Raw genomic sequence first — 15,569 nt, forward strand, 5'->3', positions numbered from 1 at the left:
GGACAAAGCCGCCAGATGAAAGGTAAGTACTTTTTATGTCTTTTGTCTTATAGGTAAACTAAATAAGTATATCTAGAAGTAAAACCAGCAATAAATATTAAACATCTACTCAAGCGGATAGCTCTATAAAATCAATGTAATATGTAACGGACGTGACGTCGCCTGTCACTCCCGTCAAGCCAAGCCGCCATGTTGACCTCCCCTCCAACCAGCCACCATGCCTACCAGCCAGCCACGCGGAGGGGATAAGCCTATATATAGCCTAGCCATAATTAAAACGTTGATTTTTCTTGTGAAAACTTGAACAATAAAGAAGTGTGTAGCTACGCTGCAATTTTATTTTTGCCATTTCTTTACAATCAGAAGTGGTATGAAACGACATCGACCACAAGTTTGTCGACCTCCTGACGAATCAATGTCGGAGGAAGATGAGGGTACTTCTTCACCGCCTGCACGGAAGCTGCTCAAGAATCTGCTGGAAAAAGAAGTAGTAAAGGCTTTACGCAACCTGGAAGATGACCCCCAAGCTCCAAATAAGTCAAAAGTCCATCGTGCTGCATCTTTAATCCCGGAATTTGACCCTGATAGTGAGGAATGCACGGTACAAGCATGGATTCGTAAAATTGACCAAATTGGGGAAATAAATGGATGGGACGATACAACTAAATCATTTTACCTACAAGATAAGCTGCGAGGTCAAGCAAAGAAGTGGTACAATCGTCTAGAGAACTACGATTACACGTGGGAACAATGGAAGGATATGCTATTGCGAGCATTTCCTCGATATCGCGATTATGGAAACATGCTTGAAGAATTACTACAAAGGAAGAAGCAACCTACAGAGACGATGACAAAATACTATCAAGATAAAATCGCCATGTGCTTCCGGTGCAAGTTATCCGATAGCGCCAGCGTTTCCTGTATCATTCGTGGTCTGCCACTATCGCTACAACCTAACGCTCGAGCCTTCCAATGCCAAACGCCAGGAGAGCTTTACGAAGGATTTTTATGTGCACTTGACGACTACCGTACTTTACCTATCGAAACAAGGTTTCAGAAAAATTTGGTGAGTAGGCCATCTCACCCGGATAAAAAGTCAATGCCGCCCAATGTCGAAACAGACCCGTGTCCGAGATGCAAGAAAACTGGTCATTTACTGCGTGATTGCTCCCTACCTGACACACGTACATGTTATAAATGTGGAAATAGGGGACACATTGCTTCACGTTGTCCTACAATTGCCACGGACAATAGAAGATCTATCTCAACCGACAACATAAAAGAAGTAAATGTACTACGCCCTTATAATGAAATATACAAAAAAGTCGTTAAAGTGAATGGCATCCACGTGAAAGCATACATTGATACCGGCAGTCAAGTTAACGTTTTAAACGATCAAGTATCGAACGCATTGTCATTGGATGTCAAACCGACAAGTGTCACTTTAAAAGGATTCTCCGGTGGACTCTCAACGAGTCGTGGAGAAGTTGAATTTCAATTAGAAATTGACGGTATAACCATGAAATGCCACGCCTACTTGTCTAGCATAAAAATGGCCGATGTTAATCTTTTAATCGGCCAGCCTGTCATCAACAGCGAAGGTATGACATTGACAGTTAGCAAAGGCCTTGTCGAATTTAATCGTACTCAAGATCCCATATGTGATATTGAGGCTATCGAAGACCATGATCGCTTTAAAGTCGTCACAGTCAACGAAGAGAAACTTCCACCTGGCTCTTCCATCATTCAAGTGCGGGTTCTCGGAAATAAGGTCGGCAACGATGTGGTTACACCACCTCGGCATCATGAGCTGCAGGGAGTGGCCTACTCTCTCCCATCCACCCTGCTCACTGGTGAAGACGGGTACATCAAAGTCATCAACATGGGCTGCGAGGTTATCGTGTGGCCGCCGGGAGAGGTCCTAACCAGGGCTGAAAGCTGCCAGGAGTCTCCACTACAGCCAAATAGCCAGGTACTTACCCTTGCTTGCCATAGATTTGCCGATTATAATGTTAATAATATAGGTCAATCCTCAACTACTGACTTATGTATAGGAGGTGTAAAATTAAACGACATAAAAATGGGTCCGTTAAATAATAAGCAACATTCAGATCTTATCAGTTTATTAGTACAATATAAACATTGTTTTGCTAATGGTACAAAAGATCTAGGGTGCACAGATTTAGTGCAAATGAAAATAAAGCTTACTAGTGATCAGCCTATTTACCGCCAGCCTTATCGATTATCGCATAGCGAACAAGCAGTAGTTCAGTCTAAAGTAAGTGAATTATTAGATGCCGGCATTATCAAAGAGTCTGAATCTAGTTATGCATCTCCGGTCATTTTAGTCAAAAAGAAAAACGGTGACAGTAGGATGTGTGTTGATTACCGTGCCTTAAATGCTATTACCGTAAAAGATAGATTTCCATTGCCAAACATAGACGATCAGGTTTCGAAATTAGCGGGCCACAAATATTTTACGAGTTTAGATATGGCTCAAGGCTATCATCAATTACGTGTTAGTAATGAAGATACACACAAAACTGCATTCATAACACCTCAGGGTCATTTCGAGTACACTCGTATTCCATTCGGTTTGGCAAACGCGCCATCTGTTTTTATGCGGTTGATAAATAAAATAGTTGAATCTGTAGGTAGAACTGAAAATAATAATGTTAAAAACAAACATGGTAAACGTGAAATTTTGGCATTTCTGGACGATTTACTCTTACCCTCGAATGACGTTATGTCAGGCTTAGATATTTTGCAAGCGGTACTTGTCAAACTTGAAGTAGAAAATTTAAAATTAAACATGAGTAAGTGTTCGTTCTTGCAAAATGAAATAACGTATTTAGGTCATAAAATATCGGCTAAGGGTATTCAACCGGGCGATTCAAAGTTATTAGCGGTGTCTCGTTTTCCAACACCGACCAATGTTCATAGTGTGCGTCAATTTATCGGGTTGTGTAGTTATTTTCGTAAGTTTATTTACAATTTTGCCGTCATTGCCCGCCCTTTAACCGATTTAACTAAAAAGAAAGCTTCGTGGATATGGAGTAGTGATCAAAACAATAGTTTCGAACAATTAAAAAAGTGTTTGTGTTCTGAGCCTGTGTTAGCTTTGTACGATCCTGTGCTTTCTACGGAAATACATACTGACGCGTGTAAATTAGGAATAGCCGGTATACTTCTACAAAAACAGATTGATGGTACGTTGCGACCCGTTTTATATTTTAGTAGGGTGACGAGTAAAGAGGAAAGCATGTATCATAGTTATGAACTGGAAACTCTTGCCGTTGTAGAATCTTTACGTCGTTTTCGCGTATATATAGTAGGAAAAAAGGTTAAGATCGTTACTGATTGTACAGCAGTCCGCGCTACTCTTACTAAACGTGACATTATACCACGTATCGCAAGGTGGTGGCTTTCTATACAAGATTACGATATAAGCGTAGAGTATAGGCAGGGGGAACGAATGAAACATGTAGATGCGTTAAGTAGACATCCGGTAGACACTATGAACGTGAATCGTCTCGAAGTAGCGGATTGGTTTTATACGGTGCAATGTCAGGATGATAAGTTGAACGCGATCGTTAGTCAATTAAAAAATAACACCGGTGGAGCAGAAATAAAAAATAATTACGAAATCATTGATAATAGGCTTTATCGTAAAACTTTGAACGGCAATAGGCTAGTGGTTCCGAATTCAGCTAGGTGGAAGATAATGCAAATGCATCATGATAACATCGGTCACGTAGGATTAAATCGCGCTACCGAATTAATTAAAAATGAATTTTGGTTTCCTAAAATGACGCGATTTATCAAAAAATATGTGAATGCATGTCTTCATTGTGCATACGGCAAAGGCGGTTACGGCAAAATAGAAGGTAAACTCCATCCAATTCCTAAGCCCTCTGAACCTATGAGGATGGTACATATTGATCACATAGGCCCTTTTACTAGGACAAAGAAGGGATATCAATATATGCTCGTTATGACAGACGGTTTTTCTAAGTTCGTAATAGCTGAGCCTACGCGTACAGTCAACTCGATCGAAACTATAAGGGTTCTGCGAAAAATATTTAGTTTGTTTTCCTTCCCTGATCACATAGTCACCGATCACGGAAAAGCGTTCACAAGTAGAAACTTTAAGAAATTTTCGAACGATAAACAATTTAGACATACTCTTAATGCTATTGCTTGTCCACGCGCTAACGGTCAGGTGGAACGTACAAATAGGACAATATTAGATGCATTACGCGCCACAGACCCCAGCGAAGCCTCTATTAACTGGGCTAATTCTTTGCCCGATATAATTTGGGGAATTAACAACACAATTAATAACACAACCGGTTATAAGCCTTATGATTTGATGTTCGCTCGGGCAGGTAGACCAGTATGTGACGTTTCGGTACCTGGGCGTGTTTCTGAACCAATAGAGTCGCGTCGTAAGAAAGCAACAGATAGGATACTAAAAGCGAGCGCTAGAATGAAACGTAACTTCGATAGGAAACGAAAACCCGCTCACATATATAAGAAGGGTGATTTTGTGCTATGGCGTCAAGCACCCACTTGTTCAGCATCCAAAGTTAACACTAAACTTGACGACTTGTATTCCGGTCCTTATGTAATAACGAAAGTATTGGGCAATGATAGGTACCAAATTAGAAGTATAAAGGGTTTACGTGGGTATAAGAGTTTTAGTGGGTTAGTAGCTGCGGATTCGTTGAGGCCGTATAAAAGTATTGTTACAGTTTCTGATAGTGCTAGCAGTTCGGATGAGCAAATGGAAACTGAAGATCTTATTGATTTATTAGAGAGCTAATTATTTTTGTTGTTCCCGTGGGAACAACTGTTTCAGGATGGCCGAGTGTAACGGACGTGACGTCGCCTGTCACTCCCGTCAAGCCAAGCCGCCATGTTGACCTCCCCTCCAACCAGCCACCATGCCTACCAGCCAGCCACGCGGAGGGGATAAGCCTATATATAGCCTAGCCATAATTAAAACGTTGATTTTTCTTGTGAAAACTTGAACAATAAAGAAGTGTGTAGCTACGCTGCAATTTTATTTTTGCCATTTCTTTACAAATAATAACATTTCATTTCCCAGAAAAAAAATACAATTATATACAAACTAACAAAATATTATCTATGTATTATATCCTATCATAATATTTGATTTTTCCTTATTCTCTGAAGATCTATTTGCCAACCGCTAAAATAAATGAAAGAAGCCAAAATATATTCCGAATATTTTGGCACAAAATTAATAGGAACACAGCTAGTGTGGCTAATAGCTTTCCATTGAAGTAAAGGTGAGGCGGAATTATTTATCATCGTTAACAATAATGGGATTACACAACAAAATATTAAAGCTGAAATTGTTCCGTGACTCGCGCAAGCTTTTATCTTTTATTCAGTTAAAACGCCGCTATTTTGTATTAACGCCTAGTGAGAATGATTCGCACTTAATATTATATTTGTAATGAAGGGACCGAGGAATTTAATTAGTATCTTAATATATATAAATCTCTGGTCACAATGTTTGTCCTCAATGGACTCCTAAACCTAAATTATAATAAAATTCGCACACCATGTGCAGTTCGATCCAAGTGGAGAGATGGGATATTTTAATTCTCAAATCGTTTTAGAGAAAGCGGGCGAAGCAGCGGGCGGTAAGCTAGTATATTAGATTTGTTTTTATATACGAACAGTCATTTGACCGGAATAGGTAGATTATACCTGCTTGAGAGAAACCTTATACAAATAAAACCCAGCCTATTTTTTTTTTTTTTGGGAATACGGACTCTGTCAGGAATGGGAATCCATTTAAACAGTCAAACTAATTAAAAAAAGAATGTTCACAAGGTAAAACAAATTAAAAATGAGCATATCGCTTACGTAATTAGTCAGAGAGTAAAATGTGGTTTTAATTTTCTTGTAATTAGAATGATCTGTAAGCTTCGCGGTTTTGAAATGTAGGATCGTCTACAACATGTCAAGAGCAGATGTGTGTTCCTAAATATACCATTTCAATGTATTCTTCTTTAAAATGCAGAAATTGCTAGTTCAATTTTATACATATTATTTGGTAAGTACACTTATTTTCGAATAGGCATTTAACTTTTGAAACTTTATTAGGGGCTGTCCATTAATCACGTGAGGCTCGAAAGGGGGGGAGGGGTCCATCAAAACATCACGAAATATCACAAGGGGGAGGGGGGGTAAAGTAATATATCACGTGTATTTATTTTTCGACAAGCGCGCGATACTCAACCGAAAAGCGGCGTTACATGTATTTATTTTTAGTCAAACGCGTACAACTTTTTCGCATATCTTTCATTTTTTTTATGTCATTCAAAAACAAACTGCAATCTTTCTGTCTACCTCTGAACGTTTATTATAGTAGTCTTTAATTTACTATAATAAAATTAGATGATACTTATACCAGTATTTTTTTATGAATAAAAAATTGATTCTTTGTAGGTACGAAAAAATACACGTGATATAGGGGGGAGGGGGGAGGGGTAGTCTTAAACCTCACCACGTATCATCAAGGGGGAGGGGGGGTTAAAAAATACCAAAAAAAAACATCACGTGATTAATGGATTATTCTACGAGGACGAAGTTCATAAGTTCATCATCAATCATCAAAATGATAAACTATTATGAATCTTATCATAATATTATAACCTATCATAAATTGTGTACCTTTTAATTTATAACTCGAAAGCCGTATAATATCATAAAACATAACCCATAAATCGGTATCATAAAATTAGCGACACCTAGTAGGCGTATAAACGTGTAACAAACATTTTCTTCGCTAATCAAAGCCATAAAAATGAAAGAAACTGGCTATATAAAGGACGATTTTATTTAACGTTAAATCATGAAAATGGCTACTAAAATAAAACGAAACATTTGAGTAATGTGACCGCTAAGTGTACAATAAAACATACAATACATTCTAATTCTATTATGAATGTGAAAGTTTCTATGAATGCGTTTGTTGCTCATAATAGTAAGTATAAAGGCGAAAGTTTGTATGGATGTATGGATGTTTGTTACTCTTTCACGTAAAAACTACTGAACCGATTACAATGAAATTTAGCACACATATGGAAGGTAACTTGAATTAACACATGGGATAGTTTTTATCCCGGAAATCCCACGGGAACGGGAACTATGCGGGTTTTCCTTTGCAAACGCGGGCGAAGCCGCGGGCGGAAATCTAGTCTCTCATAAACTAAATCGGCTGGGTCATAGATTAAGTAAGTTGGCTGGGTAGAATGCATATATTTTTTCTATGTAGCTAGATATTGACTTCTTTTCATTAAGGTATTTCGCGATAAGACGCAGATAAAAAGTTTCGATAAATTAAATATTTTAAAGAAAACCTTTTAAAAAACGTTATAAAGCGAAATTTTACATATTTATTTCGATTTTTAGCTAATATGTTAAAGCTGAAGAGTTTGTTTATATGAACATGCTTTTCTCAGAAGCGGCTGGTGGAAATTGAGAGAATATTTTCGAATTGGATTTTCCAGGAATAATATCTCAGGATTTCCGAGAAAAATCATTCATTCAGGAAGGCTCAATAGGATCAATGAAAAATGTTGTAACAAGGAAATAAAATACATATTCATTTTGAGATTAGTTTTCACCGTATACCCTCATATATTTCAAGCGTTACAAATAATAATAATACTCTACCATTTTGTTAAAAGAATTGCTCTTTTTAAAAGGAAAACAGATTGTGACACACGCCACAGATAATAAATTGCCATTTATGTTTTTCCATCGCTATAATTGCTAGTATAATAAAATACTGGGAAATATTCTTTGAAAAGATTCCTATACACCCACGGTAGTATAAGTAGGCTTATACAATATACAACCTACAGGATGTTTATATTTATATATTTTTATATTTTATTTATATATTTTTATTTCTATATTTTTTGGAAATAAAGTTTATTGTTTATTTTTATTGTTATAAAATTTATTGTTTTTTTATCAGAGTAATAACATCGCATTTTTGTGGGAACTTGTAAAGGAATACATTAAGTTGTGTATGAAAACCTTTGGAAACATATTTACGTTATAAGCCTGGCTTAGGTATTTTGTTGATGTATTTGATATATTTTTATCGTATGCTTATAATCTAAATTGTTTTTGTATATGGCAAGATCTGTTAAACATTTTCATGAAATATAAAAACCACACACATTAAATAATGTTTTGACGGTAGTACAAAAGCTTCTGAAATGAATATTTTTTAATAAAGCGTTTAATTGCTATTTCTACTACAAAGGCTTTATCGACACTTAGTTAGTATATAATCAGCTAATAAATTTTGGTAGGCCGACAAAGAAAATAAATATAATATAATATCAATTGACGATAGATACACATTTAACAAACAGTTAATCCACTTGGAGACCCGTTTTTCTATTCATAGAAATAGTATAACTATTAATCCATGCTAATATTATAAATGCCCAAAATATCTTTAACTCACAGATAAACCACAGCACAATCTTAATAATATTTTAAAGCTGAAGAGTTTGTTTGCTTGAAGGCGCTACTGTAGCGCAATATATATGCAATATTTTCTTAGTAGGTTTTAGGTGGTTTCTGGTTGAGATAGCGCCATGTAACTTCACTTAACATGTAGGGAATTTGATAAGCTATCAGATGCAACAAAAATCAGAAATTTGTATTTTTTTGAGATACCGCTTTTTGGCTTATGAGGACAGTACACTCCAGGTAGGTACTACTGCTCTTATTTAAAAGATTCTTTTAGTGTTAGATAGCCCATTTATTGAGGAACGCTATAGACTATATCATTACGCTAAGACCAATAGGAGCGGAGCAGTGGGCTATAATCGCAGGGCACATCGAGTCTTCGATCGATAATTTCAAATTAGAATAGTTAAAAGTGAAAGACTACTTTTTTTTTAATAGGATACAAAATGTATAATACATAGTATGTTGAGTAATTTTTCCGCAAGAGTATCATGTGACCTGGAATAAGTAGGTTTAAATCGTCTTGTTTGACGAATTAATACACATACGAGTGATTTCTATTCATCTACTTCATGTCGGTGAACACCGTACATCTCAAGGTTACTTATAAGTACTCGTAATTCCTTTGAAGATATTACACAAAAATATTTTTTAATAGGTTTTTATACTTAATAAATTGTAATTCAACTGAATACCTATGTATTTTCATACGAAAACGTAGTAAGAATTTGAGAAATTAGAATTAGAGAAAAGACGCGAAAGATGCTTTCGAATCTCGACTCGTTATCGATATTTTTATATTCTTTAAAATGAATCTCATTTTACAACATTTGAATACTCAACTAGTAGCGAGTCTTTAGACTGATAATAGATATACATATACCATTTTTATGCCAAAAAGTTTATGAAGGAAGTAGGTGTGAAATAACGACACACAGAAATTGGAAATTCGATGAAACAAGGTGGGAAAAGGCAAACATAAACGAATTATAGATAAAATCACTTGCCAGTTAGGGGAAGTGCCGCTTTTAGAAATCAAATAGGATACGAAAAGGGGTTTGCTATATGGGGCGGAAAAACAGTGCGTATTGATTCGCAGGACTTCTATAAATTGTTTTTCTCAGTATGCTTTGAATTCCGTGATACACATGTGTCGGTTCAATTTATATGTTATTTCTGCGACTAGTATTTTGTTTTGGTAATTTTATTAATTGCTTCATTTCGGCACACAATCGAATTTCACATTTATGACATTACTAGCGGTCCGCCCCGGCTTCGCCCATGGTACATATTTCGCAATAAAAGGTAGCCTTTGTTCTTTCTCAGGGTCTAAAGATTGAGAAAGCAGACAGACAGAGTTACTTTCGCATTTATAATATTAGTAGGGACTAGTAGGAATAAACCGAGTGTTTATACATTGTTGTTTCTGTTCTCAAATATATCTAAACACCGAGAGCTCATGCTTACTCGTTCGCATATGCTTATAAAACATACTACATCATAATCTTTCCCAAAAGAGCTCCATTTACATTAAATACAAAAAGAGCAATACAAATTATAATTACTATTTATACTAAGTGAAGTAGCATCTCAGATTCATCTACAAAGTGCTCGTAATATGACTCATTTAATAAAAGTTGGATTCGAATAAATCCACTTAAGAACTGGGAATATTGTAAGAGCCGAAAGTTTGGAGATTTTTATCTGCTTCCATTTATTTAAATGTCCAGGACCAATGGGCTCGTTTAAATGCTTTGTGTATTGGCTTGGGTTCTTCAATGGTACTTGCTTTTATATTTTGGTATAGATTTAAAATTCTGTTATTATTCTGTTGTAAATGTATGATTTAATTTATTCCAGTTTGTTTTTATCGTGGAATCACAGTAATATTATAAAAATCTGGTTGTGTCACTTGTGAACACATAGGTATAATTATATCAAGTACAACAAAATAAAATATATGGATCGCATTATTATTTTCAACATTAGAAAAGTAAATATCAATAGAGATTCACCTTTAAAATCAAAATAACACTTCAAAAGATTTACCTTTTAAATAATCAATACTCAAATGTTCTAGAATGTTCTCGCAAAATCCAGAATACTCGGCTTCATTATCTAACAGGAACCGGAGTATAGTTAAATCACTAGCGGCTATTTTACTAACTGCCCTCTGAACTTTAGTAATTCGAACCTCCGCTCTTATGAGTTGAATTTAGAATGGATATATATGAAACCAGGGAATTTCTGTATTGTAGGTACTACATAGTATAAAACAAAGTCGCTTTCTCTGTCCCTATGTCCCTTTGTATGCTTAAATCTTTAAAACTACGCATAGATAGAGTGATTCACGAGGAAGGTTTTAGTATATTATAATTTATTAGGTTTTAGACAAAGCGGGCGAAGCCGCGGACATTAAGCTAGTGTAAAATAAAGTAATAATAATTTATCTCTTCAGCGTACGCAATTACGCATGTTAACTTTTTTCACACAAAGTGATCAAAACTAACTTTACAAGAGGAAAAGACTTCACTTGTAAGTTACCTACTTCATACGAAATCAGTTAATAGCCTCTGTTTCACCTTTTAATCACAAATTTGAAAATGCAGCTATTTTGTTACCGTATATACTTTAATTCAAATATAATTTCAACTTATTTGTATATAACATTTAACCGTAGCTGATACAACCTACATTCAAAAAAAAATCTAAATAGAAAACAAAAACGTACCCCAGAATAACACGCCTCTATTCATTTAAAGGTCACAGAGTTCAACCAAAACAATATTCAGTTATCAGCGGACAACGTATTTCTTCAGGCAATTATATATTATTTATATTGAAAAAACACACGACAGACCTTAAAACGAATCTCGCAAAATAAATAAACAGAACAGAAATGGGCAGACGCGATATTCCTTAAATAAATACGGTTCGAAACCTTTGAAAATATTGCAATTGAAAATACTCCTATTTCGACGCAAACGATTGTTACCTACTAGATGTGCCCCGTGGTTTTACCCGAGGATGAAACTTTTTGAAGTGAAACTTCTTAAGGCGCGTTTAGCGACGATTTTGGTAACATTGAAAAGAAGTTTCACTTCTGACACGTGTGCTCGGCACACACACTCTTTTTTTAAATATTCTAGGTCAACGCTTTGCTGTTTGTTTTTGAGTTGCTATTGTATTCCAAATTACATCTAAATTGGTGCATGGTTTAGTCGTGAAAGGTTATCACACAGACAGATTTACTGTATTAGTTCATGTATTTCTATTATTTCTACAGCATTAAGTTAATGCAAGCAATAAAAATATCTACTTCTATTTTATCTCGTGAAAAAGCCATGGAAAAGCTCTAACATCTAAACAACGCTGTCACCTTTTTAACTTGGCAATCCACTTGTCATTTACTTCTAATGAATATTAACGGTATGCAAATTCATGAGCGAACACCAAATACGACGATGTACTCTGAATATATAATTTTTCGATACTTATCAAGTAAAATTAAATTGGTCTGAAACAAGATTAGATTGATCGGTCTGGTTTTACGTCGACCAAAACAACCTATTAATTGATAGGCTTTAGAGTTTAGACTCCAATTTCTACAACATAATCTTTATTGTAATTTGTTACCGTAGCCCTTTTTCACTTGTCATTTCGTAAATTGACATTGATTTATTAAAAAGCTGTCTCTTTCTATTATACTAGCTGTACCCCAAGGCTTTACCCGGATTGCTCTGCTCCTTTTGGTCTTGGGAAGATGATAATATAGCATAAGCCTTTGGCTTTCTTGATAAATGGAGTATCTAACAGTGAAATAATTTTTCAAATCAGACCCGTGGTTCCTGAGATTAGTGCGTTCAACAAACAAACAAACTCTTAAGCTTTATATTAGTATAGTTTATATTTGAAAGTGAAGAAAGATTGGAAGTTTAAAATGAAGAAAGTTTTTATTGTGATTTAATTTGAAGAATTGTAAACATAAAATAAAAATTGTTTAATAGGTGACTTAATTGAGCCGTCTTTCATATTGTTGGTGAAGTTATTATTTTTTCAACCGTTGATCAATTGCTTACTGAAGCGAGGAACAAAAGCTCATAGTTTCTTTTGTTATTTCTAACGTATAATTTTATTTGAAGTATTTTTTGATTCATTTCACTTTTAAGGTAAGTAGGTACATTTTTGAAAAGTAGTTCAACATCTTTAATATTAAGAACGGCAGTATGGTTTACTACCAATATCTATTGTAGGTACAACCTACTATATTCTTTGTTTTTATTTTTGAAAGAAAATTATTTCTTTAACGGTACCACACAGATAATGTTGATGTTTCTGTGGTTTATGTTGTTTGTTTCATATTTTATGTAATAAGTTTTCCCATCTGTTGGTGTTTCTCTCACATTATTTCAAAATGTTCTATTACATGTTACTTGAAAGACTTGCTATAATACAATACTGTCTTAAATAAATACCAAATACCTATGCGAAGCACATATTCATCACTTTATATTATGTATTTTTCGACATCATTTAAGAATCAAATAAAAGCGTAGAATAGAGAAGAAAATTTTTATTGAAAGCTCTATTACTAAAGCCAACAAATATGGCATGAATTTCATGTTATGTACCCATCTTTTGAATCTAATAAAAACTACATTTTAAAAGCTTATTGCCTAGCTCTATACTTAAATAAATATATCAAGAATCTCATTTACAGTAACGCTAAAGGGTCCAAAGTGCAAATGAAGAAGGTACGTGAATGGGCAATATTCTCATAACGAGGTGCTATAATCGTTACCATTTGCCGACTATTCACGCCTTTGTCCCTGATTATCTATAGAGACCTTATTCAATGTTGAACGGTTTAATATTAATTTAGTTATAATGGGAAGAAACTATTTGTTTTTGTAATCAGTGATGGTGTTGATACATATAGGTTCTTTTGCTTAGGCCTGTGTTCAAAATACATAACTTAAAATTTGTGCTTCATTGACCTGGTCGCGGAAGACCAATACCAGCCCCCCCATCATTTAAAGCGGCTCGACGGAACACAGTTTTAGTCGGTAAGAATCCGACCTAACCCACGGCTCCTTCCCCGAGGGTCGTGGCTATCTTTGGAAGATTTCCCCACTTAAAAAAATCGCTTCATTGACCTCTATTTCAAACTCAAACTCAAACTCAAACATTCATTTATTCAATTAGACTACTATTTAGTAGCACTTTCGAATCGTCATTACATAATTATTTTAACATTTACCACCGATTCGGAAAGCAGTGATCTATGGAGAAGAATCGGCAAGAAACTCCATAGTTGCTCTTTTAAAATCATGTAAATATTACAATATATGAAACTTATATCTAACTACATAATATGCCAATGAACTGTCTTGTGGTTTTTACGCGACAACCCTCCATGGGTTTTTATCGTCCATATATTCCTGAATACTGTAGTACGCTCTCTGAACTAATACATTTTTTATATAAGTTTTAAATTTAGAACTACTAAACTCTTTAATATTGTGAGGAATTCTATTGTAAAAGCGTATACCTTGACCCATAAATGAATTTTTAACTTTAGCTAATCGGAAAAATGGCATTTCAATTCTATTCCTGTTCCTTGTGCCATAATCGTGTCTATCTCCTACTCTTGTGTGTAAGTCGGAGCTTTTGTGTACATGCAAAATATTATTAAATATATACTGTGATGGTACAGTAAGGATACCAGTATTCTTAAAATGATCTCTTAGTGAATCCCGAGCACGTAAATTATATATAGAGCGAATGGCTCTTTTCTGTAAGATAAATATAGTTTCTATATCTGCAGCCCTGCCCCACAGTAGAATTCCATAGGACATAATGCTATGAAAGTAGCTGAAATAAACCAGTCTAGCCGTATCTTCATCGGTGAGTTGCCTTATTTTTCGGACTGCATATGCAGCTGAACTGAGCTTACCTGCAGCGGTGTTGACATGGGCTCCCCACTGTAGTTTCTCGTCCAATGTTAACCCTAGAAATACAGTAGACTCAGTAGGATGCAATACCTCCCCGTTCAAGGTAATATCTCTGTTCAACTTTTTTACGTTAGGAAGTAGAAATTCAACACAAGTGGTTTTTTTGGCATTTAATAATAAATTATTGGCATTAAACCATTCAGATATGTGTAAAAGAGCACTGTTCACTTCGTCAACATTTGGGTCATGCCTATCCACATTAAAAATTAATGAGGTATCATCTGCAAACAGAACTATTTCACACCTATCCTGCAAATAATAGGGAAGATCATTGATATATACCAAGAACAAGAAGGGACCCAAAATTGACCCCTGTGGAACACCAATGTTAATTGACGCACCGCTAGAACGTTCTCCATTAACAACTACAGTCTGTATCCTATCATGCAGGTATGACGCTATGAGGTTCTGTGCTTTTCCTTTAATTCCATAGTGATTAAGTTTACGTAACAAAGTACAATGTTCAACGCAGTCAAATGCCTTGGAGAGGTCACAAAATATCCCCAGAGCATTTTTTGAGTTTTCCCATGCTTTATATATATGTGTTAGAAGTGCAACCCCAGCATCTGTGGTTGAGCGCCCCTTTGTGAAACCAAACTGTTTGGTGTGCAGTAAATCATTAGATGCAAAATGACTACTCAGTTGGTTTAATATTAACTTCTCGAATACCTTACTTAATGTTGGTAAAATAGAGATAGGTCTATAATTGTTACAGTCTTCTTGATCGCCCTTCTTAAATAGAGGTATAACTTTACTAAGCTTTAGTAAATTAGGAAATGTACCATAGTCACAACACTTATTAAATATAAAAGCTAAATTTTTCGCAATATTTTCTATGATATTATTAACTAAATTTACGGACATTCCCCAAAGATCACAAGTATTTTTTAGATTAAGCGTCTTAAAGGCAGTAACAATATCACTAGCAGTTACGTGTCGTAATTCAAATAATGTACTGCACCCCGCAACATGGTCCCTCAAAAAGGTTTCTGCAAGTGCTGAAGACGAATTTAAACTATTAGT

General features: G+C 35.2%; 2 protein-coding genes across 2 annotated transcripts in view; one reads left to right on the forward strand and one right to left on the reverse strand.

Annotated features, from left to right (window-relative positions):
• LOC123705409 (arrestin homolog) overlaps positions 1-15,569 on the reverse strand; it is an 88,386-nt gene that overhangs the window by 43,616 nt on the left and 29,201 nt on the right. The window lies entirely within an intron of this gene.
• Positions 149-5,055, forward strand: LOC123705401. Its single transcript, XM_045654149.1, has 2 exons — positions 149-1,972; positions 4,862-5,055. The coding sequence occupies exons 1-2, from the start codon at positions 371-373 to the stop codon at positions 4,874-4,876; spliced, it is 1,617 nt and encodes a 538-aa protein (XP_045510105.1). The 5' UTR covers positions 149-370; the 3' UTR covers positions 4,877-5,055.

This window comes from Colias croceus, chromosome 2 (genome assembly GCF_905220415.1).
Source record: "Colias croceus chromosome 2, ilColCroc2.1".
Taxonomy (NCBI): Eukaryota; Metazoa; Arthropoda; class Insecta; order Lepidoptera; family Pieridae; genus Colias; species Colias croceus.